General features: G+C 43.5%; 1 protein-coding gene across 1 annotated transcript; it reads right to left on the reverse strand.

Moving 5' to 3' along the window:
• Window positions 1-3,822: 3,822 nt before the first annotated feature.
• On the reverse strand, window positions 3,823-25,546 carry LOC139931156 (fibulin-2-like). The gene is made up of 16 exons (XM_071924588.2): window positions 24,187-25,546; window positions 17,649-17,763; window positions 17,024-17,153; window positions 15,744-15,945; window positions 14,507-14,725; window positions 13,588-13,701; window positions 12,911-13,012; window positions 11,903-12,034; window positions 9,840-9,977; window positions 8,833-8,976; window positions 8,217-8,345; window positions 7,448-7,573; window positions 6,951-7,067; window positions 6,694-6,822; window positions 5,793-5,916; window positions 3,823-5,403 (listed from the first exon to the last, which is right to left on the reverse strand). Exons 1-16 carry the CDS (start codon window positions 25,544-25,546, stop codon window positions 5,046-5,048), a joined length of 3,639 nt encoding a protein of 1,212 aa, XP_071780689.1. The 3' UTR covers window positions 3,823-5,045.
• Between the last annotated feature and the right edge of the window lie 1,393 nt (window positions 25,547-26,939).

Consider the following 26,939-nt stretch of genomic DNA (forward strand, 5'->3'; position numbering starts at 1 on the left):
GAGGGGGCAGAGATAAAGAGAGTAATAGTTAGACTGCGGTCACATTGGTATGCAGACAGTCATGAAAGCACTGCAGTACCTGTTGCATCTTGCAAATTCATTTGCTGAATATTGTGAAATTTAACCACTTAAATGGGGGAGGCCCTTTTTTTAGCACAAGTTAAAGGATCAATGTTAAGCTACAGTCAAATAATCACAAATGATTGTGATCACCGATGGTCTACTGGTATGCAAGTGTACACAAGCCAGTGCGTTATCATCATCGTGATCTTCTTCATCATCATTATCATTGTCATCATCATCAAAGAGGCGACACATAAATTTAATTCTGACGTATATTCAGATAGAGAGCTATAAAATTACACCAACATACTACAGCTATGTTCTTTAACTTATGAGCTGTGGATGTGAGCTAAGTGTATACTGTACATACTGTGAACTTTGCTATACTTAATTTCTCTTTCCATTTAAGTCACATTTTCTGATTCATGAATTGGGTTGAATTACTGAATGTTCTTTGAAATGCAACAGCAGACAAAAGATTTGACCCTGATTCCATATCTGCAAATCAATGATGCTTATGGAAGGGTAGTGTTTTAAAACGCTATACAACATATTGTATTAGTCCTACAGATACAATGCTAAATTTTGAGGGTGTCAATACAGTACATCCAGAAGGCAGAAAACATGGTTTGTGGTGTCAAAAGTCACGCATGCCACAGATGTCTGGCATTGCACTCTGTCAAAGTGGCAGTTAACGAGGCAACGCATCATCTGCAGCTCACCTCCCATTGGTCAGGGGGCCTGTTGCCAAGGTGTCGACCTGTGATTAGGACTCCAGTAAATCTTCCCACCCAGGGAGCTTTGGAGAGGAGCTTCCCCCAGGTCAATCCACTCCTGTGGGGATGAGCCTGGCCTTCCTCTGTTTCCGCCCCGGGGCCGAATCCCATACTCTAACTGGTCCCATTTCCCTCTGGCCTTCTCGCAGGTCAGACTCGAGGCAAGAAGCATGCTGGAAGGGCTTAATTAGATATTTCTGCACATATGATTTGATCAGTTCCTTTCTGACCGGTAGGATATTAAGGATACAGTGCACTATCTGTAGAAGTTTGATGAGATGACACCAAAGTCAAGCTATCAGGCGCCTCAAAGTGACAGGCAGCCTCACATACCTTCCTTCATTCTCCTCTCAGGCAAATTCCTCTCTCTCTCTCTCTCTCTCTCTCTCTATCTCTCTCTCTCTCTCTATCTCTCTCTCTCTCTCTCTCTCTCTCTCTCAGACTCTCTCTTCTTCCTTTTCGCTCTCTCACTCTCTCTCTCTCTCCTTTTTCATCTGCTTCAAGGCAGACACCACCTCTTGCTCTGTATCTTCTATCCTTCGAGTCTATCTCATCGCATCCCCAACTATTTTGTAACCTGTTGAGGCTTTATTTCACATATTCTGATATTTCCTCTGTGGCTGCCCCGCATCTTTTCGTCACCCAGTCCTGAGGATAATTATGTCCCACAGGGTGCTGCGGTTTTGTCTGACCTTTTGACAAAGCCAATTATATAGTTTGTTCTGGTGTAGACAGCACAGTGGAGCGCTGCAGACTGAGCTCTCTTGGCCATTTCCTCCATGTCTCCTGGTGCGATTAAGGCGTTGTGTCAATGATAATCATCACGTCCTGCTGTCAATATGATTCCCGATATTACAAATGTTGACATACAGCACAATCTATGATAATAACTCTTTCTGCAGCGCAAACGGTCCGCTTCACAAATGGACCTATCACACTGCAACACTTCGGGACCAAATTGGACCCAGCCAATCATAATGAGTGGTGGGAGGCGACTTGAGTCTGTGCTAGCTACTGTATGAAGTGGGCTTGAGTACAGATAGTTAGCCTCAGCCTCATCTAATGATGCATACTTCCCCCTGTTTATGGCAGCCGGGGAAGAGGGAGCGCTAGCCTGTGCTTGTCTGCTGCTGAGAATGCCCATTAACGCTCTTTCCCCCTCGGGTGATGACCACCTGAGCTATCAAAGACAACCGTGTCTGCAACACCTCCCTCCCCCTCCTCCTCTCCTCCTCTCATCGCCCTCCATCCCCACCCCACCCCGCCTCGCTCCGACCTACACACATTCGTAGGCCGTACAGTAGGTTTCGCGGTAGAACACACCAACGAGTGAACCCACAATCCTACAGGGCGCTAACATGAATCTGATCACAGGTTCTTGTCTGTGTTCCCCAAAAGAGGCATTTCTAAAGTACTGCGTATTATCATCATCATTTTAAACGTTTCTTTACCCAGAGCAGGTTGACTGAACACATAGACTCTGTTTTTGCAGTGCCATGCTTCAGACTCACACAGCTCCACACAGATTCACACCTGGGAACTGCTCGGTACAAGTGTAGTCTTCACCTCTCGGCCACTAAGCATCTCCACCGGAGCAGTCGGGGTCAGGTGCCTTGCTCAAGGGCATGTCAACATTGCTTATTGACGGAGGGGAGAGCATTCCACATTCACTTTCCCCATCCAGATTTTCTCAGCCAGTCCAGAATTTGAACAGTCAAACCTCTGGTCCCAATCCCTGTAACCTGACAAGAACTTTTAATACCAAACATTCAGCAGCATTATATCATTATATGCCTTAAGATGAATTCAATATGTGTCATTATCAGGAGACAGACATTTTAAATGCTCAGATCAGAGAACAAACCACATTTGGGACTGAGGCTAAAACACCACAGGTCTTCTAACCTACACTACAATGACTTACCTAACAGTCCCATAACTGTCCAGTCCTATAACTCTCTGATAGTCCCTCTCCCTTTGTCCGGGACATTTCAGAACTTCCTGTCAGTGTCCTTAAAACCATAATAGATGTGAGTAGCTTCCCTTCTCTGGAACGCGTGATTCACTGTCCCTGAAACACAGCACCAGCTAATCTAGAGGAGCAGATAAAGCTAATTAGGGGAAAGAGACATCAATCACAGCTCTGTATATATTTTACATAACAAGAGTGGAACCTCAAGGATTGGGTGTGTTATGGGGCTTTAGTTGGGTGGGGGCCTTTTAATACATACATATAGCTATTATTATGTGGTATGTCAGGAGGAACGTCCTGGACTTGAAAAATGAGAGAACCGTATTGATTGCTTTCTCTGGTACTCCTGGGACTTGCACTAATCAGCTGTTATCTTCTCAGTGTGTGTAGCACAGGTTTATTATTATATTCACTCTGTGTGCCAAGCAAAGAGTCGGGGACTAAAATTAGACAATGACAGAAAGCAGTTGAGTCTCTTTTGTTGAAATGACCTTTGACAGTATAACTCATCTCAGAGAACAGAAAACTGGCGAGCGGCTCTGTTTGGATGTGCAATATGCATTAATACAGCTGTCAGAGAGACACTCACACCCTTTCCGAAGATTACAGCGGGTCCAGGAGGTTCTCAGAACTCTGGGCTGGGGCAGAAGATGACCTCAGCTTAAACTACGGCTTATTAAAAAAAAAGGAAGGTATCTTATCTCCTCCCTTTTGTAAAGTTTTCACTTTTTGATTAAATTAATTCAGAATTCTATAGAATCAATGTGAATTCTGCAGTCATTCCCTTATATGGAAGGATAAGGATTGCAGGATGCATGATGTACTGTGTGATGTACTTTTAAGACTGTTGTCCTGTTGTATAAGAGGCTTCTGTCGCTTTGGACTATAAAGTCAAATATCAGAGGTGCAGGACTGTGTGCATCCTGTAGGTGGGAGTGTAACTCTTTCAGTGCTACAACCTACATGGGGTTTTACTGTATGTAGAGCCTACATGGAGCTGCACAAAAAAAGAAGGCTGTAATCTTTTATTTCAGATATCAAACATTACACGATCATTGCTCTCATTAGCTATCATAAAACGTGCGTGCGTCAAATTGGTGTGTGTTGATAGATGACGCTCATGCTCACGGTGAGCTCACTAGCAAGGTGTGAACAGGTATGTAAATAGGCATGTATATTTACTGTGTGACATGCCCTGACATGAAGGGTTCATATACTTCAACCGCCTCACTGAAGAGTACGCTCTCTATATACAGTGTATAAAGAAGAATTCAAGAATATGTTCTGTGTATGATAAAACACGTTTGCCAACCCAAAATGACTGAAGAATGATTATAAAACACCAACACAGCACAGTCATTTACTCTCTTCTCCTCCATACCATCATTTTCCTCTTAATAAATACAATTTATCTGTAATACAGTAAGATAATACAGTAAGCCAATACACACAAATCCAGATTGGTGTGTTTTTTTTTTTTTTTATATTTTACTAAAAATATGTTGCCGCTTATGAATGCAGCCGAAAAAAATATGATACATCCTTTCATACTGTGTCTGATTACAGAGATACAAATATACGTCATATAGGGGGATATTAAATTAGTGGTAAAAAATACTTCAAGAACAGCAGCTCAGGGTAATAGAAAAGAGAAATAGTTGTTCAGGCACTGTAATGGAAACTCTTACAATTTCTTCTGCTCTCACCACTGTGTTGTCAAGTTAGACATCGTAATAGGATAACAGGATGATATGAGCAGAATACTAGGATACCAGAATATCAGTATAAAAATAGAGAGGGCTGGACAGAAGCTAGAGGTTGCCTGTTATCACTGTTATCACATATTGATCCACTTAGAATAGTCAAAACAATGGCAACATTTTCATTTTCTGCTGGACTGAAGTAACATATCGCAAACCTTGTATCTCCAACATGTAAGCTTTTCAGGATTTAAGAGTTCTCATTTTCAGAATTACATCAATGCATTTTGGAAAATATAGAATCTGTTTTGAATGTGAGTGAGAAAATGGAAAAATTTGGAATTACAAGGTTTTAATGCGACGCCAGCATAAACGTGGAAATTGACATGCAACTGGCACAATTTCTTTCTGAATATTTCACTACTCTTACAGCAGTGTGTTATGTTAAATTTTATGACACTGTTAAATAGTGATTTCATCAGTCCTCGTGAGTTATATTAAGGTCCATAGTGTCCACAGAGTGGCTCCTCTCTGTTAGAGTGAGTTGGCTGTGATGAAGACATAGATCCTGGCCTGGAAAGTGGTAAACGTCCCCTGTCTCCACAGCTTCATCTCCACGTCAATTAAGAAGTCCCTGGGATCAGCAACCTGCCGGTGCAGGTACACGGCGCCTGTGTAGGCGTTCAGCTTCCGCGTACTGAAGTAGTTTTCCTCATTGCCCTGGGTGATGCTGACGATGACGTTGTCTCCGGAGTAGGCAGGCGAGGGTCCGATGCGGAAGATCTGGGCAGGGATGACGATGTTGGACTGGAAGCTGAGGTAGTAGTAGGTGATTCTCAGAGGAGAGTTTTGACAGTCCAGGTAGTTGGGACAGGTGATCCTCTCACAGCGCCTACAGGGGGGGAGAGAGGGGCAAGGTCCGAGACGTTCAGAGAAAATCATTCAAGATAAAAAATATATATATACAGTATATGCTTTGTAATGCTATGAAAACAGTTGACGCTGCATCTGTAGTGAGAAGTTTGAGTCAAATATCTCAAGAAGTACAAGCAGGTTCCCCAACAGTTGAACCATTCTGCTGTAATAACAGTTGCCATCTCTAATTTACAAGTCTCTCTCATCAGAGTATCATTTATCCTCTTGCTTCCTCTTCCTTGATAAGAAGTTTGATGTTAAATAGCTTTAGCCAGCCCCATATCCATATCTATCAGAAAAACATAATTGAACAATGAAGCGTTATGAAAGTTTTTATCAGGGCAGTAAATTGATGCTATAACTTACGTGTCAGATACTTTGCGGTAGTTCTGTGGACAGTTGAAAGCAAGGCAGCGGTAGCCTCCTTGGATGTTGTAGCAAGTCTCAGCTAGAGAGCAGTTGTGGGCCCCTGTGGCGCACTCATCAATATCTGAAACCCAAATCACAGTTCATACAGTACACAGAGGCTGGTTTACCGAGTGGAGAGAGAACAAGACAAGACAACTGAGTTGTGAGTAAAAGCCTCATTACTGAAACATGTCAGAAAAAATTGCTCAAATAAAGATTTCAAATTAGCTTCAATTAACTTCAAGCCAAATACAGTTTTACAGGCTGTAATTACTGAGCCACTGTAAAACGACCAATTATAATTATTTAAGCACAGCCATTATACTGTATGTTGAGTTAAATGGGGGCAATAAGAGCAGAGGCACGATCATCTGGTGATGAGCAGAACTCTCTACAATTTTTTACATTTTATTTTATTTATTAGCACAATTAAAAGACATACATTTTCCAAAAGCAGCAGAAAACATAAGTGCAGGAGAGGATGAAAAAACTCTTATAGTGTTAAACCCCCTTAGGAGAAATATTAACATTGTAAAAACAGTTCCTCTGGTCATCTAAACAGAAGGGGAGACACAATGTGCATTGTAGCAGATTAAATAGAATACACTGAAGTCAAAGATGGATGAATATGAATAGGATTGGATGAATAGGATATACTGGAGCCAATAATCAGTCAATAATTGTATTGCACATTCCTATGTGATTTCAGATGAGCTTGGTTTGGTAAACTGTTCCACAATATAGGGCTGTGGTATCGTACAGACAAATTGACCTTGTGTGGTTCTGTAAAAAGCTATGAGTAAATTTGTGGATGTTCAACAATGAAACATCCCATGTAAACTCAAATGAGTGTGTGTACCTCGACAGGAGCGTCCGTTGGGGGACATGGTATAGCCGTACTCAGGACAGGCACACTGGTAACTGCCGGGAACGTTTACACACTTATAGGTGCACAGATGGCCGATGGTCTTGGAACACTCATCGATGTCTGGGTGACAAGGGAGGTAAATCACGTGAAATTGGGCCGTAAACATGTAATGAACGTATTAAAAATGTAATGAGTCTCAACATAAGCATGTAATAAATAGTGATTATGTGTAATCGAGTGTGCCACACCTTCACAGGTGTGCCCGTCCTCCCTGAGGTAGTAGCCCTGTCTGCAGTAGCACTGGTAGGAACCGTAGATGTTGGCACACTCCTGACTGCATGGGCTGGCCAAACACTCATTCACATCTGGAGATTAGAGGTTAGGGCTCATTACTGTCACAATGCACCTTGATCAAAGGGTTTCCAATGTTTTGATCCCCACATATAAACAAGATGATGTTAATAATCCAATTATGCTTTTACTGTTTTGTCCTTGAAGACATGGCATGATACACCTCGCTATCCACCAACATGCTTTAGTATCAGCACAGTCTAGGAGAGTGCTTTGTTCTGCTGGGGGCATAGGCTACACACACACACACACACACACACACACACACAAACACAAACGCGAGCATGGACCCACAAACACACAGATAGACACACACCCAAATGCACTAATGCACAAATGCACACATGGATGCACATACACTCTCATACCCACACAGGCAGACATAAACACACACCTTCACAGTTCTTGCCATCGCTGGATAAGCGGAAGCCAACGGTACAAGAGCATTCATAGGAGCCCGGGGTGTTCTCACAGGTCTGGGCACACAGGCGGCCTGGGTAGCGCCAGCACTCATTCACATCTGCGAGGGAGAGGAAGGAGCGGTGTCACACCTCTGGGAAGCGTGTGCGGTTAGGTGTGTATTGGGTGTGTGTGTTTGCACGCGTGTACGCGAGTGCGTGTGTGCAACCAAGCGTGTGTGAGTTTGTTTCCCTACATGTCTGCGTCTGTGTCTGTGTGCATGCCTGTGCGTGTTTGTGTGCATGTCAACGAGAGTGTGGCGTGAGGGGACCAGCTGCCTGCTGATAGTCTAAACACTTGAGAAGAGTCCATTATTATAAGAGTCACAACAGAGTGAATCAGAAACAGAAGGAGCAGCAGCAGGGGCAGAGTACGGTCCTCCGCCGCAGGAAACGTGCTCGATAGCTCGGTGGCTACTGCAGGAGCTAAGGTAAGGCTGCGGCAGCAAAGCCTGGGAAACAGCAGCAGCTCTCCCACCACAGAATATCAAACAGGAGGAAGAAGAGGGGTGGTTGTGGTGCAAGAGAGAGAGAGAGAGAGAGAGAGAGTGTGGGAGGGAGGGAGAGAACAGAATGAGCCGGAAACTGAGAGGACAGATGAAGGTAGAAACAAAATGTTGCAAACTTTAAAAAAAAAAGGTTCCTTTTCCTTTTAACACTTTGATTGCGTACTTCTTCTTGTGCTGTGCATGATGCCGAACGTACCTGAACACATCCTCTTGAATGTGTCATACTGGTAGCCGGTCTGGCAGTCACAGCGGTAGGAGCCGGGCAGGTTGTGGCACAGCTGGCCCTCTCCACATCGATGCAGATTGCTCTGACACTCGTCCACATCTGCAGGACACACAGGGGTGGAGAAGGGGCGGAGAAACAATCATCACACCCAATTACAAACACTTTACATTGCTGTTTGCAAATTCAAATAGCATCAGTTATGAACATAACAACTTGTCGTGTATCACAACAGTCCAGCTCTTCACTTATTGACCACCTCCGCTTTGGTATGTGGTTCTATAATATTTCTACAATCCTTGCTTCATTATAACCAGTTATAAAATAAAGTAGGCGCACAGTATATACTCTAGAAAATAATATCAGTTGGTTGAAATTACAATGGAATTATGGTTTGTTTAATAAAAACAAAACATAAAGTAGTACCATTCTGAAAGTATTATCATTTTTTTGTATGTATATGTGAGCAAAATATCTTGGTCACTGACTGGAGATCAAAGTTTACCCACTTTTACTTCTGTTGATAATGTCTTGAAGTCTGTACATCATATCTGGATACAGGTTTTTCATGTAACACTATAAATCTTACCAATACAGCTGGATCCATCAGGACTGGCATGATAGCCCCGGCTACACATTATGATCTTCCGCTGGCAAGTGTAGGATCCCACTGTGTTGATGCAGTTAAATCCTGGACTACAGGGCTGGGCCACACTGCCACACTCATCAATGTCTGAGAGGGAGAGGGAGAGGGAGAGAGAGAGAGAGAGAGAGAGAGAGAGAGAGAGAGAGAGAGATGAAGGATACCCACAGGGAGAAGACGCAGGAAGACCCAAAGGCAGGGCAGAGAGAGGGAAAGAGGGAAACGAGGGCAGCTCTTTAGCCACACTGTGAAATCAAAGCAATGCAGACATCACACACTTGCATTCCCCTGGATAACTTTGTTGTGCGATTTATGTGCGAATGTGAGAATTTCTCCATTTTCCCCATTTCCCAGAGCTCGTCTTTTACACTTCTTTTACAGTGGCGGCGGCTGCCTCGACATGCCCCAGTTCCTGCCCCTGGGGGCTAATTCCACAGCATCAGTTTGTACTGGAGGAGGACAGAGGATTGGCTTTCATCCGCCCCTCTGCAGCCCTGAACAGCAGCCTCTCTGATCTCCCGCCTGTGTGGCATTTAACCCCTCTGTCACTGCAGCCCTGCTGATTCACCTGTGTGGCGTCCACGGACCGTGATTCACCTGCAGGGAAATTCACTGCTGTGTCACCAGCTAGGTTTCACTCATCTGTGTATGGGACCAAGGCTGGGAATGTCTAACAGAATACATCTTTATGAAAAGGATATTGACTGCTAATTGAAAAAGGCTGGTTTTTAGTCTGTGTTTGTTATGTAAGATTTAACTCTAATGAATTAGCTTCAACCAGAGAGCAAGTAGCTGTTTCGTGAAATTATCCAGTGTAGTGATTGGTTGGAATGAAAACCTGCATACTCTTGGCCCTCCACGGCACATGATTTTACACCACTGCACTAACACAGCGCTGCGCTAGAGATTAACATTGACATTAATTATCTCAGTGAGCATGTAGTTTCTCTCACCTATACACTTGCCCTCTGTGTGCTGGGTAAAGCCCGCGGGACAGCGAGGTTTGGGGTTGCACCTGAACGAGCCCTCGGTGTTCACACAGTCAAAGCCGAGCCCACAGTTATGGCTCCCCTGCACACACTCGTTAATATCTGTGGAGGAAGAAAGATGAACGGATGAGAGAATGAGGACTGGAGGAATTATTACAAAATAAAGTATAAATCATGTATTATTAGTTTCAGTCTGTTAATCTACTTGATTCACATAACCAGTGGATACTCTGGAAGTTGCGTTATCCACAATACATGTAATGCCTCATTTCACCACTGGATGGCACTGTGGTTAAATGGCTGATTACACAACTCACCTGAACCACTGTGCATCTATCATAAAGCTCTCCGTGGCAATACTCCAGAGATTAATCAACAGTAAAACATTTATATTCCAACTTCAAGGCTATCCTAAGGAATATTTCCTACACCAATCACTCTCATTATAACATATTACAGCAGAATGGCCCACAGCTTATTATTTCAACTAGATGAATACCTCCAATGAGTCAAGCCGGCAGAAGGCAGTGAAATGTATTAATCCCCCCCATGAAGTATGTGTGTGTGTGTGTGTCACAGAACATTGTGGTATATTCCCCTGGAGTCCTCCACCACCTGTCTATTAGGGGATCTACTTCCTGTCAATCACTCTGCCACATCTGCTGCCATATCACGACCCAACACTGCAGGGAAATCAGAATCTCAAATAAAAACAACTTGTCGTGCATGTGTGTGTGTGTGTGTGTGTACATAAATGCATGAGTTTGTTATGCTTATGTGCAGGCTTGCATGATTCCACCGCTGTAATCACAGTATAGCGCCCTAAAGCAGCTCTGGCAGCCCTGCGGATACGGGGTAGGTCTCTAAACAGCAGATAGTGATTGAGCATCTTGCTCCTGACACAAGCCTGGCAGAGTCGGCCAGAGCTGAGTGAGCCCTGACAGCCTGAGACAGACGGAGACAGAGAGAGAAGCAGGGGGAGCAGGATAAATGTGTGAGAGATTGGCAGCGACCTCACTCCTAGTCAAAGCAATGGGAACGTAATTGGCTCCTGACAAATCAGAGGGAGAGCTGGCCCAAGGAGCCCGGAAAGGTCAGAGAGTTCAGTTTAGAGATTCTCTAAGAAATTGGGTAAGGAAGACAGTGAGCCGCTATGCATAGAGAGACAATTCATTCCTGGTCTTAAGAGAGTCACTCTGTTTATGAAGGGAAGGGAAGGGAATTCGGTTTCTCCCTGTGCAGGGAATTTGCTTCATTTGTGAGAGGATGCAAGAGGGGAGCTTCAGTCCCTAAGTAAGCCATGAATAGGGAATAGGTAACACATAACAAAGATGCTTTTTATTCCCTACTTGTGCTGAATGCCTGAGGTGGCAGCTGTTTGCAGGCTTATCGTTAAACGTACTTCATCGTTAAATGCTCATTTTGTCTGATTGAACATTCTTTAAGTTCACAAGCAGCTGCAGATTAACTGAATTTCCTCGGCCTGAGCCCACAGAAACCCATTTGACTGCAGCGGTAAACAGCACTTAAAGCACATCCAACACTCATCTTAGAGGTCCTTCTTCCTGAACACTGCTGCTGCTTCATGAATGAGACCTCTTCACGGGCCCAATCTATGGTGCATGGAAATAATGAGACGTATTGGGAGGTTTCCTACTGGGTCTGAAAGTTGGGCTCCACCTACACAAAGACAAGTCAGTCAGCTCCTCATACTGAAGAGCGAACAGCAAGCAAATACTGTGGCGATGACTCTCCGGAGTAATATTTCTTATTATGCTCTCTTGTGTGTGTGCTCACTTGTGAAATTACATAATCACTGGACGTGAAGAATTAAAAAAAAATGTCTCATTGGCAATACTGACTCTCAAGGGTGGCAAATTTGATTGTTCATCTGAACAATGTGCTTTCCTCTGATTGTGAGCATTCAGTAATACAGCTGTTCTGTTGCTAGTATTTACACCTTAGTAATTGTGGGTGGGAGTGAATGCTGTGGTGCTGCCTAGTGCAGATAGGGCCTTGTACTGTACCTTCACACATGTCGTTGTTGATTTGGTATCCCAGGGGACAGATGATCTGCCTCTGACACATGTAACTCCCTGCAGTGTTCAGACAGCGCTCATTCAGCTGGCAGGCATGTGTGGACAAACACTCATTTATGTCTGGATGTTGAAAAAGAGAATAAAAGAGAGACAGTGTCAGGCAAAAAGACTGAGAATCAAAGGTGAAGAAGCAGGACCAATAGGTTCAGAAAAAGGAGAGAAAGAAAGGAAGAAAAATACCAACAGCTGAGCCCTGGTCTCTGTGTAATAGCCGGTGTAACACAGTGGCAGCCAGATTAAAGAGACAGGTCGCACCCTCTACAGGGAGAGGGATTAGGGGCAAGGCCACTGGGTATAACACCCACACAATGAGAAATTTGTCAACACACTGCGCCACTCTCTGTGTCAATGCCATAGCTCACTACTGTCAAGCAGGCAGCAGAGCAGCGGTTACGGCTTAACTCAGAGTTATGTCCCCAGTGAGACAGCTCAGACACATGGAGGGGGAGCTGATCCGTTCCATGATAAACAAAAAACACTGTCCAATCCCATTCTGTAGGCTATGTCACGGAACCAATGGGCATATATGGTATGCAGTTGGTAAACTACAGTGTGAGATTGCAAGGATAGTTGACATAATCCTCTGGTGGAGGCTCAGTTCAGGAGTTCTCTGTGAAAAGAACTGTTGAACTCCTGTTTTTTTTTTTCCTGTATCAGACTGTGTTACTGAGAGTAAAGGGGATTAGAGCTGTATCTCCTCAGCAGATCTAGAGGCACCGAAGAGAGAGAGAGAGAGAACAAGTGACAGACATTCTCGCCAGGAATCTCTCCTAGACCAGAACAAAACTCTTCTGGCTTCAGCAGAAAACTCAAATGAGGGCTGAAACTGTAAGCTATTTTTCTCTACTATGCTTGTGCAAGATTTTCACATCCTGCGTTGATGTAATGTATTAAAAAAAATGTTTTCAGCAATATAACTATGTTTCAGTTCCTCACCTTCACAGGACTGCCCATCAGCCATCAGAGAGAATCCCGGGAAACAGGAGCATTGTGGCCTTCCGCCCACCGGGGTGCACTGTTGGCTACAGGGGCTGTTTCCTGAACAGATTGATGGTCAACTTGAGTCAAACACAATATACCTCTACTCCAGAACAGTATTTTGGGTGACATATGACAGGGGGGAGAGGTCTCAAGCCCTGCGTGTGAGAGATAAACACAATTGACTGTATCGCCTTTTGCTCATTTCCTCTTTCCAGGTTGATCCCCTGACCTGATCGGATTGTGTTTCCTACAGTTTGGCCCACAGTGATGCAACCCCACCCTGGTGTTATGGAAACCAAACAAGAACAACAGAATGTGACCCTGCACACATCACGATATGAGGACCTCATGAGAATGAGTGGTTAATGCTGGAAACAAGCTAACCTTTGATACCATCTGGCCGCTTGTGTGTGACATTTGCAGCACAATTACATTCCAGGAAAATGGCACGGTTTGAAAAGAAATAACGGCATGTCAATCTATCCGCGCTGGCTTCTCTTCGGAGCATAATTGGCTACCTCGAGATGCTCGTTCCACTCTCTGATTAAGATGTAAGGATGAATGAAAGTGCTAATTGTGGTCTGCCAGGTCTAGAGTTTCCCACTCCCTTCATAAAGCCACATGTGTCGAACCTTCACAGGGGTTGAGTGGGACAGGGGGCTGGGTGGGGGGCGGAGGAGCGGGTGTGGTGGGCTCCACCGCCACTCTGTCATCCTCCTTCAGCCTGTTCTCCTCATCCACCGTCTCTGCGGAAACATGAATGAACCCATCACAGGAGAGACTAATTACACTGTAATCAAGGATTTCACCTCCTCCTCTACTTCGGTCTTAGTTAGTGGCTTAAACCTTGTGCAATGCCTGCGTTTTCATCCAGTGATATGAGGCTAGGCAGCCACAGATGAAAGTTGCAAAAGGGGTGAAGGTGAGACAGGAAAAAACATCGCCTGCAGACAAACATTTGGTTTTATTAGTGAGCCTCATCCCTCACTGTAATTTGGTAAAAAGAGCTCTGACATTAGTATCCTGTTGAGACAGGCTTGTGTTGGTGAAAGCCACTGTTGATTAAGGTCTGGTAGACTGCAGCAAAGTTATACAGCACTTCCTAATAAAATAAAATACTTCTCATTACACCTCTTCCTCTGAGCAGACCTTCAGTTTTCAGTGGTGTATAGAATGGTTTTCAAATAGAGTGAAAATGTGTGTTTCTTCAGCTGAAAGGCCTTTTGACGACGGTAGATTGATGGGATGAGGAGAGCATCTCTGTCAGTCCAGGAAATGAATGCTAGTGTGTGATTAGGATAACTATTATTAGACAGTATCAGGGCTTGCAGGCAGGAAGGAACTCTGATACACAGCAGGGAAATAATACACTGTGAATGTGTAGACAAATAACGACAAATGGGGTCTTCCTGCCAGGGAATGTGAAGTGTAAATCATGTTGGAGGGATCAAACGGCTGAGAGATGCTTTCCCGGGTATTGTACATTAACTGTACATCGTAAAGTGCATTGACAACACAAACAGACTACAGGACTGGTGGTCTTTACTATACCTTGGGCACAAGAGAGGCCGTCCTCTTGCAGCATGTATCCAGGGAAGCACTCACACCTGAACGAGCCCGGTGTGTTGATACACCTGTGCTGGCAGATGTTTCCCTGATACACCAGGCACTCATCCATGTCCTCCACCTCAACAGGACCCTCCACTGCATTCTCCGCATCCTGCTCCTCACCGATGGAGAAGGCCTCTTTAGGGAACGGGCTGTCAGACACTACAGGACATGGAGTGTTGTCATTGTCACCAATATAAAATAATATCAATGTATAATCTTTTAAATGATTGATTGATTTTTGTTATAGTGTCATACACCCATTCTGGTGAGCAGCCAGACAAGATCTTAAAAGAAGAGTAATACAGATCAGCATGTAGCAAATATCCAAACTAAGATCAACAAAAAGAAGTGATACTTCACTTAAACATACAGTACACTTTTCCTTCTATTCCATGCTTCAATTAAGAAATGAGCACACTCATATATCTTAGCTCTGAACATAAATTGCAACCTGCCTTCATCATTCAACCAAAAGGCTTCTGGATTCATTTGGGATTTTACTGAATAGAACGTGCCAAAGGTCATCGTACCAAGGGCAGTAAAACATAAAATGGATTTGAAATAACTGTATAACAATTGTAAAATGATTTTATGAATTTCCTAATGGAAAATAACTTTTAAATGCCTCAGTATAAAATCCCATGGATGATAGACAGCAATTTTATTGTCACACACAGTGTCAACGGGCCACACTGATATGGAGTACTTCTTTTTTTTTTTTTTTCAGTTCTGAGCTGCCAAACCAAATCAGTACAAAGATACTAAAAGCACAGAGTGGTTTACTGGAGCAGGATCTAAATAAGCCTTTGAAATTTAATGCAATGCCAGGCAGGCAGGCACTAGATCTCTTAGAGTGAGATGGGTGAACTGGGGTATTGTACTTTGCTCTGGCAGGCCAATGAGGTGCACCATTTTTCAGCAGAGTTGGGGGGCCTCACTACAATGCTTCCCTTTATCAGCGAGGGTAAAGTAAACGGATTCTCTTTTGTGTAAATCAGTACTTTTCTCTGGCAGTGCAGTGGTGTGTATTACATTGTCCCCCCCTTGGAAGTTCAGCAGAGTGTGTGTGTGTGTGTGTGTGTGTGTAGCGTCCTGGCACGGCAGCGGAGTGCATAAAGCATTTCGGTGCATTAGCATTGCAGGTTTGTGTATTTGTGTGTGCGTTTGTTGACAATACCTTTCTTTGGCAGGGCGGTGGAGTCTAGAAGGGGCCTCTCTTTGACGGTGCGCCAGCCGCCTCGCTCCCCCTCCACCCCTTCCTCCCCCTCGCAGCAGGTGAGGAAGATGTGTCTGCAGTGGTGGCCCAGGTACTGGTGGGCTTCGCAGCGCTGTCCTTCACTGCGGTACTGCAGCCCCAGAGAGCAGCAGCCACAGCACTCCTGCAGGTCAGACATCACAGTCTTAACTCGACACATACTGCATACTGGGCCATAATGTATTGTAATGTAAGGGATCATGTGGCTCATTAGAGAAGCCGCTGTGCTTGGAAAAACATTTCCAAAACCCAGTTTATGAAAAGCACTGTGCACTGTGGTCCATATGGGAGGTTTATTTATTTTGAATTATGATAGTTCTGAATTTTGTCTGAATTTAGAGCAACTCTTCCCTCGCTTCCAGCCTCTCACTCTCTGTCTCCCTGTTGCTCTCAGCAAGATGCTGTGGAGAATATATAGGGGCATGGCGAAATATAAAACTGAAATAATGACCATTGTGATGTATCGTGGTTGTGAAGTGGTGTAATATTACTAAATTTATAGGAGGTCTGCAGAGAAGTGGTGAAAGCCAATATTTAACGGCTTTACTCTGGCCTTGAGTCGATAATGGCCCCATGCTGCTCAGGGGCTCTGAGGAGGCGAGTAGGCGAAGTCCTCCAACGCACAGGTCAGCTGGGAAATGAATGGCTGTGGAAATCTGGACTGATTTGCTCCAATTCCACTCTCACCATGACTTGATCCTCACTGACCCCCATAACACACCATAATCTAGCTCTGCTACTATTCTAGTCACGTCAAATATCCATCCATGTTTCCAAAATTCCAGGAAGCCCAAACAAGTCACATCTGACATCTCCAAGTACTGTGGTGTCTTTTCAAGATGGCAAAACGTATAAAACTGTGGGAACCTTTAGTCTTACTTGGCCCTAAAGCATTCTGTCTAAATTAAATAAGGTAATTGAATAACAGAGGAAATTGGCACCACAGCGGCAATCCTCACTGGAGAGATCTAGACTAAGGCTGCTCTGAAACTGCAGGGAGACTTTATAATGGCTAAAGGCCAGTCTCATCCACACATTTTGTTCAATTCTACTGTGACTAATGCAATTGTGAACTGTTAATTTAAGGACAGTATTAGGTTTAATTTGAAATTAACTCTGCCGTTAATTTGGACTTCAAAGGAGCTGAGCACCCAGTAGACTCTGTTTGGCCCCTGTCATGGTATCTGGTCACGGATACTAGCCTTGTAGGAGTCGGTTCCACATTTATCGCTGGCGTCCTCTTCACACACAGTTCCTTCTCTGGCTGCTTTAACACCGGCCAAACACCGACCTTCTTTCAGGGAACCCAAACAGCACTGTTTCTGGGCAGTCCTGGCAGAGAAAAGCACACAGGAGAATAGAGTGCAGAAGAGTTTGGACTGCAACTGTGGCCGTAGAGCAGCAGCGAGCAGGTTGCCTGTTCCTCCCACTGGTGCTGCTATAGAGCTGACTGAACTGTGTTTTCAACTTTCCTTTGAAATTTAATTAGACGTTGAAAGAGAAAGCACTTCTGTTTTGGAAATTGAAATCTTAATCATTTCCCAGCCAAAGCCCTGAAGACCATTCGCTGTTCCGGTGGTTCCAATGAATGTTGAACGGAAACATGTCTGATCTTGCTAGAAAACACTCATAATAATACAATATGAACATCACTTTTGTCAGTATGTCTCAAGACAAACTGTTGAACACTTTAATAAAGTCACTACTAAAGCCTCCTTTATATTCTTGTCGCTTGTACAATTAACGATGACTTACAGTACAGTGTGTTGGGTTTAATTATAAGAATTAAGTTAAATGATGGGGATGGGAACTTAATGATGGCCTTACCAACAGATGGATTGCCTATCTTTTCTGGGGGGCTCCATGTTGTCGCAGTGACCATTAGCTGTGGCCCATTTCGCTCCTGTCTCACAGCAGACCTTCACCAGCTCCTTGGCAGACACTGTAGTGAAACACAAACACCCAGATCCAGATTTATCCAGCTCAGTGCAGCCACTGTTTCAGCAGAACCACATGAAATTATGATTACAATGCGAATTTAAGTGCAACAGCATGAATAACACTCGGCATCACAGAATCCCATCACTGGGCTTCTGTAGAGTAGACAGGAACATTGAAATACAAGGTCTGACAGTTACATCAAAGGAGGAATTACAGCATATTTAAAGTGTAACTGAATCTCAGCTTGACTGGGGCACTTGTCTCTTAGAAATGGACTTAGCTCAAAGCGTATTTTGGTGACTACACATTGAATAGCATAGGGAACAAATTGAGTTTTTTTCTTTTCAGACTCCCTGACTCTGCTCTCTGTCTCATTGGCAGGGAGAACTATGAAACCCAAGTCTCTATAAAATTACCTTCAGCGTAAATTCATCCAGTTTTTTTTTTTTTTACATCCTGGCTAATCAGAGCTGGAGTAGAGGCAAGAGTAACACATTAGCACTTCATTCTTAACTAGGTCAGGGAGCAGACGGAGCAAAAACACATTATCTGGTTTACAGGAAAATATACTTGTTGCTCCAACAACAGGTCAGTGCATTCCAGCTTTGATTTGTGGCTCCGGCACTCGACACAACTCGTGACCTTTATGTCTTCCCAGTCAGTCACACCATACAGTAAGACAAATCTGTGTTAGGGTGGATCTAACACAAATTCCTTACCATGGAATGTTACAATATACAAATGGGTGTCTCTTGTGGTGCTTCTCCCGTGTGTCGAAGCACACAGCTGAGTTGTATGACTCAAAATTTTACTTAAATGTAAAGATTATTACCGGCAAACAAAATATGACATTATTTTTTATTCTAATCAAAATCTAATGAAACTGGCCTATGATCATACTTAACTCCCTCAAAGTTAAAGCAGCTTGTTCATTGATATTCATTGTTGATTCATCATTGATTTGTGTGATTACACTGGCCATTATTTGGCTTTTCTGACCAATTAATAATTAGGTGTGCCTTCCAAATTTGTGTCTTGCTAGGTGTGCAACTGTATTGAAAAGGCTGAGAACCACTGCTTTGTCAAAATGGAGTGATAGTATCACTATTATTGTTATTCTTACACTTAATAAACATACAGATAGATACATACAAGAGTTTTATTAAGTACAAATGTTTGTAGCCTTTCCAGCTGTGGTACTGAACCAACAGACTGAAAAAAATATTATTCGCAACCCTTTGAAAACTTTAATTGGTCTGTCATAGCATTGCTTGATAAAAGTTTAGCCCCTGACTTAACAAAGTGAGTCTGGAGGTGGCAGAGAGGAAAGACACGATGCCAAGCGGAAATCTTTCTGCAATTCCAGATGGATGGAGCTGAGCACAGACTTCCCTGAGGTCATTATAACATTTTAATTTCCACTTTTCCTACAGTGTGTGATTTACATCTCCTTTGTTTTTGTTAAAATATCCCTCTCCTTGACTTACCTATACATAACAACACAGAGGCAATTACTCAGAACAGAGCAAGCGACTGCCGCACTGTGTGCATAATTTATAGGTTTAGAAATGAGAAAATCTAAAGCTTAAAAGACACAATGACTCTTTGATGCATAACTATCTGTCCCAGCCCCACAGACTAACAAGTCTCTTTGAACCTGAGTGAATGTATATTAAAAGACAGAGAACATAATTATTCATCCTCATTCTTTTGCCTCCTATTCATTTTCTCCAGGTGGAATCAGCTCACTCATCATGAACATTACCCAAATCTGCTCCATGTGTCCATCCAGAAGGATGTATACAGAGTTAAAATACATTCCAAGATAATTTTTTACAAACGATGAAACAATAACGACTTCTCTTTAGAAGAAGATTGAGTTTCATCAAAATAGCTACTGTACATGAAAACAATGATAAACTGTCTTAGCTGAACCATATCTGAGCCTGCCTGACCCGCAGTCTCTCCCTGTCTCTTTGACAGGCCTTCTAATTAAGAATGAATAGCAAACTTGTTCGACTCAGCTGTGTAATAATTAGCTGTGGTGATTTATCACACAGGGGAGATTCAGAGCTATTCGATAGGTGGTTGAGGAGCATCTCTCCTTTCTAGGCCTGTCATTATATCTGTCTATCACACTAGCATTAACACCAGACGCATTGCTCTAGCCCAAATCCAAAACTAGTGACATCACCCTCCCTGAAAATATGAAGCTAGACCAACAACAAAAAAGGGCAACTCTCAACATGTCTCGGTGGTGTCATAAAGCGGTGGGCTGCCACTAATCAAGGCTCGTGTGTCTTTGCCTCTGTGGACATGGCAGTGATTTACAATACAGGTGGGCTGGAGAGAGGAGGGGAGAGAGACATGAGTAACAGCATGTCGAGGGTCCCCAACCCGCAAACTCTGAAAACAAGTGTGGTTGGACATGTCAGATGATTGATGTCAAATGCATAAAAGCATTTGTGTGTTTTTGTGTGCGTGTGAGAGGGAACGAGAGAGAGGGAGCGAGAGAGAGAGAGGGTAAAGAAAGAAAGTCTGTGTGTGTGCGTATCTGCATGTGTGTGTCAAGCATGGGAGGGAGTGTCACAATGTTCTTCTCACCTTCAACGTGAAGAGCAGAGATCTCATGTCTTCTGAAACACATCATCATGTCCAACAGCAGCTGGCCGTGACATAACAGGGAGGGCTCTCCTCCTATCACCATGACTTCATTTTCACAACGCCTGAATCGTGTTTCAATTATTGACAGCTATTCTCTTAATCTCCCTGAGATTGAGTGTGAGCAGATGGACATATGTGATCCATCTTCACAAACTCTTGACTGAGGTTGTAGTTAGTTGATGGGAGCCTCACTCTTTGACGGTTTCACACAGTAACTCCAATCCAATTACATCTCCCTGTGGTTAGATAACCAGTATAAAGCACCAGAATACACACTGACAGCACATCACACTAATGGTGCATTGCTGAAGGAGTGACATTTGCTTGTGACTTACAGGTTGTGTTTCCAACAGGTGCCGAACTTGTCCTTGACACACACGAGCACACACACACACACACACACACACACACCCATGACTGTACACTGTTATTTTGTGAATATTCTGCTATGCTGAATCAACATTAGAGACCCCTTTGCAGCGTACAGTAAATTGGTCAAATGTATTTCACTGCACATCCGGAACTAAATACCCTCCACACTCCTGTAATTTGTGTGTGGACCCGTTTCCCGTTGCTTTATTATGTCTAATATATTCCAAGGTGTGTTCTCAGGCCAGAACACAGGAAACTCACTCATTCTTTTGCACAGGAAATCCGTCCAAATCCAGATTTTGGACGAAAATAACGCTGAGTCCCAAGGAATAATACCACCTAATTGGTGGTTTTCAAGTTGCCAAAGTTTCATTAGAAGTAACTATTTTCTACATTAGAAATCATGATATCAACAAAGCATAAAAAGATATAAAGGATTTCATATAAGGAGTATATTTCATATTTTGTAGTAAAAAACATGGGTGACTGCTGGTATGTCTGAAAACAGCTGCATGCCGTTGCACTATTCTGTTGTTATTTATTACCAATCTCTCTAGTTATACTGTAGGCCTTGTTTATGGCTGGTTTCCTGCATCTGGAGTTGATATATATTTTTTATTTATAAGCACGGGTGACATGTGGATCAGTTGGCGGTCTTCAGTAAGGACATGTTGTAGAAGTGAGATATGCCACAAATCCTGGAAATGACCTGGAAGGCACCCTAGATTAACCAGATGGATCAAACTGATCTTCACAGTAATGGCACAGTAGGAATGAACTCTCACATGGCCAGCTCTGGAATTCACCCTCCTTTTCATCCTGACTAAAATTATACATCTGTTCAGCCCACTCCCATATGCAGCATGTTGTGACAGTGCTGTTGATGAAAACAAGTCCTACTTCAGTAATTCCACCTCACCTCATGTTTTCAAATGATTTCTAGGCTTGAGCCATGTGCTTTATCAACTTTTCTCCATGCCTAACATTCTCCTAGGTTAGTTTAGTTTAAACTGGAAACATAATGGTTCCCTCTTGGTGGAGCAAGTATTGAAGTCGACTGAGCATGTGTGAAGGTGTGCCTCAGATGGGGTGATTACTGGGAGGATTGGGAACCCAGCAGCCTCATGGGAGACGGGTAATCACACGGGCTCATGAGGGAACAGTGAGTAGCGTCTGGCAATCAAGCCACAACAGTGGTCTCATTCATCACATGGGTATTATGCCGCTCACAGGTACAACCCCCAAGAAATCCTATACCAGGTCCAGCCCAGCATCAGAAAGCCTAAACAATCCCATCCCCCCCTCAGTACACACTGCTTCTGGTGGAGGGAGAGAAGGCAAATGAGGGGGAGTTATTGACTGAAAGAAAATAACATTTACCTTGGGCTGTGTTCCACTGCAAAGGAAGCCCATTTATGTTTAGTGAGAAATAGTCGTGTTTTTGTAATGCATGCTTTCTCTTTTCTGCTCCAAATGGCTTTGGCATCCTCTCCTAATGGCATTGATAACAGGCATTACTCAAGGACCTTATCAGCTGGCCTTCCTGTCTGTGCTTTAACATGTCATTGTTCTGGAAATCTTCCCTTAGCCCAGCGACCTTCACCAATGAACCCAGCAATGTCATTTGGCCCTAAAGACTGGGAGAGTAGCCAGAACAGCTACATCAAGCTCCTCAGCCCAGGAGATATACACAGTGACTTTGAGGTGGGCAGACTTAAGTACAGTAAGGGTCGACGCAAACTCTCTGTCAGCCCACCATAAAGCTGTAATTTACAACTGAATAGTTGGACATTATCCTAATGCACTTATGCACAGGGAAGAAAAAAAGTTCAGGACATCTGTCTTACACTGAATACATAGCAGTGTGTGTGTGTGTGGGCTCACAGGCATTCAGTTTCACATTTCACCTAGACTTGAACTAGGCCTATAGCTTTCTGTAACAAAATGTGTGAATGGCAAACGGCAACAAACAGTCAGCCCGTAACCTATATTGTCTAACTTTATGCTATGGGACGAACCTGACAGGTACCACTGGTGTTCCCTCCTATAGAGACATCTCATGGATGCATACATACTATACATTCCTATGGAGGCCAGGTGCTGAAAGGAAAGAAAAATCCTGACAGGTCTCAACAAAAGTCATAGTGTAGTAAAGCAGGTTAACTAGACATGGGGTGGGAACATCTCAAGATTACCGTTTGTAGCACAACACCCACTAATAAGAGCAAAGTCTCAGAATACTGACACGATTTCTTCAGTAATTCAGTTACTGAAGTGGCTATGTGGATGAAATGACAAGATTAATACATTTCACTCATTCACAATTTAATTCACAGACTTCTTAGGGAAGTCCTATAATACAGTGTGATTACCTTGCGCCATAAAGCCATTAAGTATGTAGAAATATGATCTGATTAGGCTTTGCTTGGCAGGAGGCTCTATTTTCACAAGACAATTCATCAGCATATTTGGAGCCGCATTACATTCTTAATTAGAGCTAATGCAACAAAAGTTTGTACTATACGGGATGATATAGAGTTCAAATTATTATATAGGGGTAGCTAGCTTTGGAGTGAGAGATGGTGTTTTTCTCATACTTTCCAATGCACTGTAACTCATCTTTCAGACATCCTTGTAATCACTTCATCATCTGTTTTCTATCTCAGTGCCTGCAATAGATTGGTCTATGCCCTGAAGGGGGCTGATATATCCAAGAACATGCTGATAGTCACATGAAGGATACAGGTAGGAACACAGGCCCGGAATGGTCACCGGCCCAAAGCAGGGAGGAAAAATTGTAATTTCAGCTGCTCTTATAGGACATATAGTTATTTGAGGAGTAATAGGAATATGGCTCCAGACTTACTACAATTTGCTATTTACAAACTACTGGACAAATAAATGCAGTGCTCTCTCAACATGAACGGGGCATTGAATACATACCAAGTACAGTCCCTATTCATCATCAGAGCAAGATAGATAAATGCTATCTAGGGAAAACAGACTTTCCATGAACAATTGTTTTTCCTGGACCACTGCCAGCTTGTATAGAGTGATTATGAATTCCTCGTCAAAAGACAGGATGTGAGAGGAGGAAGAGGAAGCTGTCTTATGACAAAGTAACAACCTGATACTGTCATCACCTGGCTATAAACCATCACAGGGTGATGCATTTAGATGTAGGCATTGAGTAAATCAAAGCATGCGATTGCTACTGCATTGATTTCTTTCAATTCAGCAGGTTTCCATCGCTCCATAAACATTTTTCATAACATTGTGGGCAGAAATAGGAATGTGGATTTGAATTGTTTGGATTTAAATGAATGAAAGGCAATTGAAGTATGCTGATGCTCTTCATCATAAAAGCACTTTAAAACATGCCACATACCTTCAGAGTCTCCCTCGGCCTGGTGGGGCTGGTAGTTGTAGAGGGTTTGGGGCTGTCTCCTGGGCTGCGCTCCCTCCTCGCTCAGCCTGACTGGAGCTCTGCTGGTGGGACTGAACTGGACTGTGGGGTACGAGCTCTGCTCCTCTTTACCCAGAGGCTGCCTGTGCTCCACTGGGACCGTTTCTTGTCCCTTATGGCCCAGGGAGTGGGGCCCACCACGACTCCCCGTGTGGCCACTCTGACTGTGTTTGTGATGGCCAGCATGTCTAACCCCCTTATCAGCACGGGCAGTGTGCGCTATGTCTCTTAATGTGTCCTGCACCACTCTGTCCCTGTCACTGTGACGTCTGATAGTCCTCTCACCAGCTTCATGTTGGGGCCTGTGGTTCTCTGTGCTCACTGTCTGTGTGGTTATATCCGCTGATGATGCTGATGTTTCTTTCTGAGCCCTGGCAGCGGTCTGATCCGTGTTAAGCTGGACCTCAGCCCTGCCTCTCCTGTCTTGATGATGTTTTTTCTGCTTCTCTCTCAGCTCATGCCTCCTGTCATCATGGAGGCTGAAGGAAGCGGAGCTTGACTCCGGGTAAGTTGGTGGTACTGTAGTAGATTCCAGTGGTTGGGCCAGATCCCGGGAAGTGGAAGATGTAGGTTCTGCCAGCGTATAGTCATAATCCTCTGTGCCAAAGCTGGGTGGGTCCTGCTTATACAGTGGTAGAGTGTTGCCTTGTGCCAACTTGGAGAAGGGTTCCAAAGGATTTGTCTGTCTGCTGTCATGCAGGCGGCTGATGTCTCTCAAAGGGTTGTTGTTCTCAGTAGTAGTGACCAACATGGGCTTATTAACACTGCGTCTGTCACAGCCAGGGATAGGTGAACACATCAAGCTTCCACCATCATTAGGACAGTGACAAACCTGGCACGGATCCATCTGAAAGGAGTGTCCCGCCTCATACTTCTTGTTGCCATGGATACAGCCAATTCGCCCACATTGCGGACACCCATCTTCAGGTTGTAAAACATCAATGCAGTTGGGCGGAATTTCAGGGCACGGAATAAAACGGCAGCTGATCTTCCCTCCTCCCTGCGGACAAGAGCATTCTGTGCTTCCGAAATCCACAAAGTAAGATTCTCCCTCTGGGACTTTCCCCTTCCGGAAGCCGGCGTTGACACAGTCGTAGTACTGGTAACCCTCACAGGTGCATCCCCTTTGTGCACAGGTGGCACAGCAGGCGCCCCTCTCCACAACCTCTTCGATGCAATTCTGCAGAACAGGACAATCCACGCCTGTGCAGTCTTTTTGGCTTAGACAGATGTCCAGGCACAGTATCATCCAACATAGAAACGTCAGCTTTCGAATGTTCATTTTGCATAGAAAGAAAAGAATGAAGGATTTCAAGTCAATTGTTGAAGCAATACTTCTCTTAAGAATACTAGATTTAGAATTTTATTCCAGATGAGAAAGAATTGGCGTCTTTTAGCCTGTGAAATGAGAAAAGAGGTTAATGATATCTTTATAGTGCTGTCTGCCATTCAGCTTGGTAACAATCAATGTGTAATTATTTTCGGATTATATTCACAGTTATTCTGAAAACACATGTTTTAAGTTAACCGCTTGTCTGCTTTAATTTGATCACCTGCCTAATGTACATTTTTCCATGCCTACTCTTTTGGCACTGCAGGGGATGCAAGCCATGCTTTACATTTGATTGCACATGGAAATTTGGCCGAAGGTAAACTGGATAGAGAATATGTACAATAGCCCAATAAAAATGGTTGGTTGTTGGAAAAACAATGCTGAAATAACAAAACCTCCCTTCCATGACAATGCAACAGTTTCCCATACAAACAGTTTGACAAATGTGTTGTGCAGAGAACTGCTTATCTGAGTTATCAGTGTATGGCATGTGTTAGTGCAGTCTCATAAAAAGTTTCTGCTTCTCCAGAATATGGAGAGGATGTTGGGTTAGATACTGTACAGTCATTTGAGTCCACTCAGAAACAGGATTTATTTCTGCCTAGTAGCTGGTGGAGCATAAAGTATTCCAGCAGACCCAGCTCTAACAGGGATAACACAGAACTAATACAAACTAACACAAAACGACTATTAAAAGAAAATATAACGTAGTGTGATGTATAAAAGAAACATAAAGGATTGCAATGAATGCATTTGACCAGATTTCTGGAGCTTTTCTTCAACATTTGCATTGGTCTTACATAAAAAATACTTGTGAATAATGTGAAATGTGAAATATCCATACACTTTGATCTACAATCATAATTTTGAAGTGTGCAGTTTGTGTGTCATACTGCACAAAGACGTAGAGTGGCAGCACAAAGACAGGATCTGAAAAGCCTGATCCTGTGAGTACTGAGAAAGTGATGTGACTTCAAATCAGAGAACATATTGAAAACCAGGTGTTTTCTATTTTACTTTTCCTGTTTTTCCTCACTGCTTGCATTTGCGCCAATCGCTACGGACTCAATGACATTTCATGCTAAAAAGTCTGGTTCAAAGTCAGAGATTAACCCAGAATCTTTCTGCATGACAAACTTTAGATAGACATTTAGATATTTCCTGATGAAATATTTCTAAACTATATCAGTAGTGTTTTTTTTCCAGAGCCTGTTATTGCTTTTTCCCAAATGGCATGTCCTAAGAACATACTGACACACAGATTCTCACATAAAGTGCAGCAGTTAGAAAGGGCAAAAGATAGTCCATGTTGACATGTTATATTTTCCTCAATAGATACCTA

Source organism: Centroberyx gerrardi, chromosome 14 (assembly GCF_048128805.1).
Source record: "Centroberyx gerrardi isolate f3 chromosome 14, fCenGer3.hap1.cur.20231027, whole genome shotgun sequence".
NCBI classification, from domain to species: Eukaryota; Metazoa; Chordata; class Actinopteri; order Beryciformes; family Berycidae; genus Centroberyx; species Centroberyx gerrardi.

Excerpts from the sequence above, each read along its gene's own strand:
- LOC139931156 (XM_071924588.2), bottom strand. The coding sequence starts at position 25,546 with ATGAACATTCGAAAGCTGACGTTTCTATGTTGGATGATACTGTGCCTG. Across the intron at positions 12,035-12,910 it reads TGATGGGCAGTCCTGTGAAG|ACATAAATGAGTGTTTGTCC; the intron begins GTGAGGAACTGA and ends TTCAACATCCAG. Across the intron at positions 9,978-11,902 it reads CAACAACGACATGTGTGAAG|ATATTAACGAGTGTGTGCAG; the intron begins GTACAGTACAAG and ends CTTCCTCCACAG.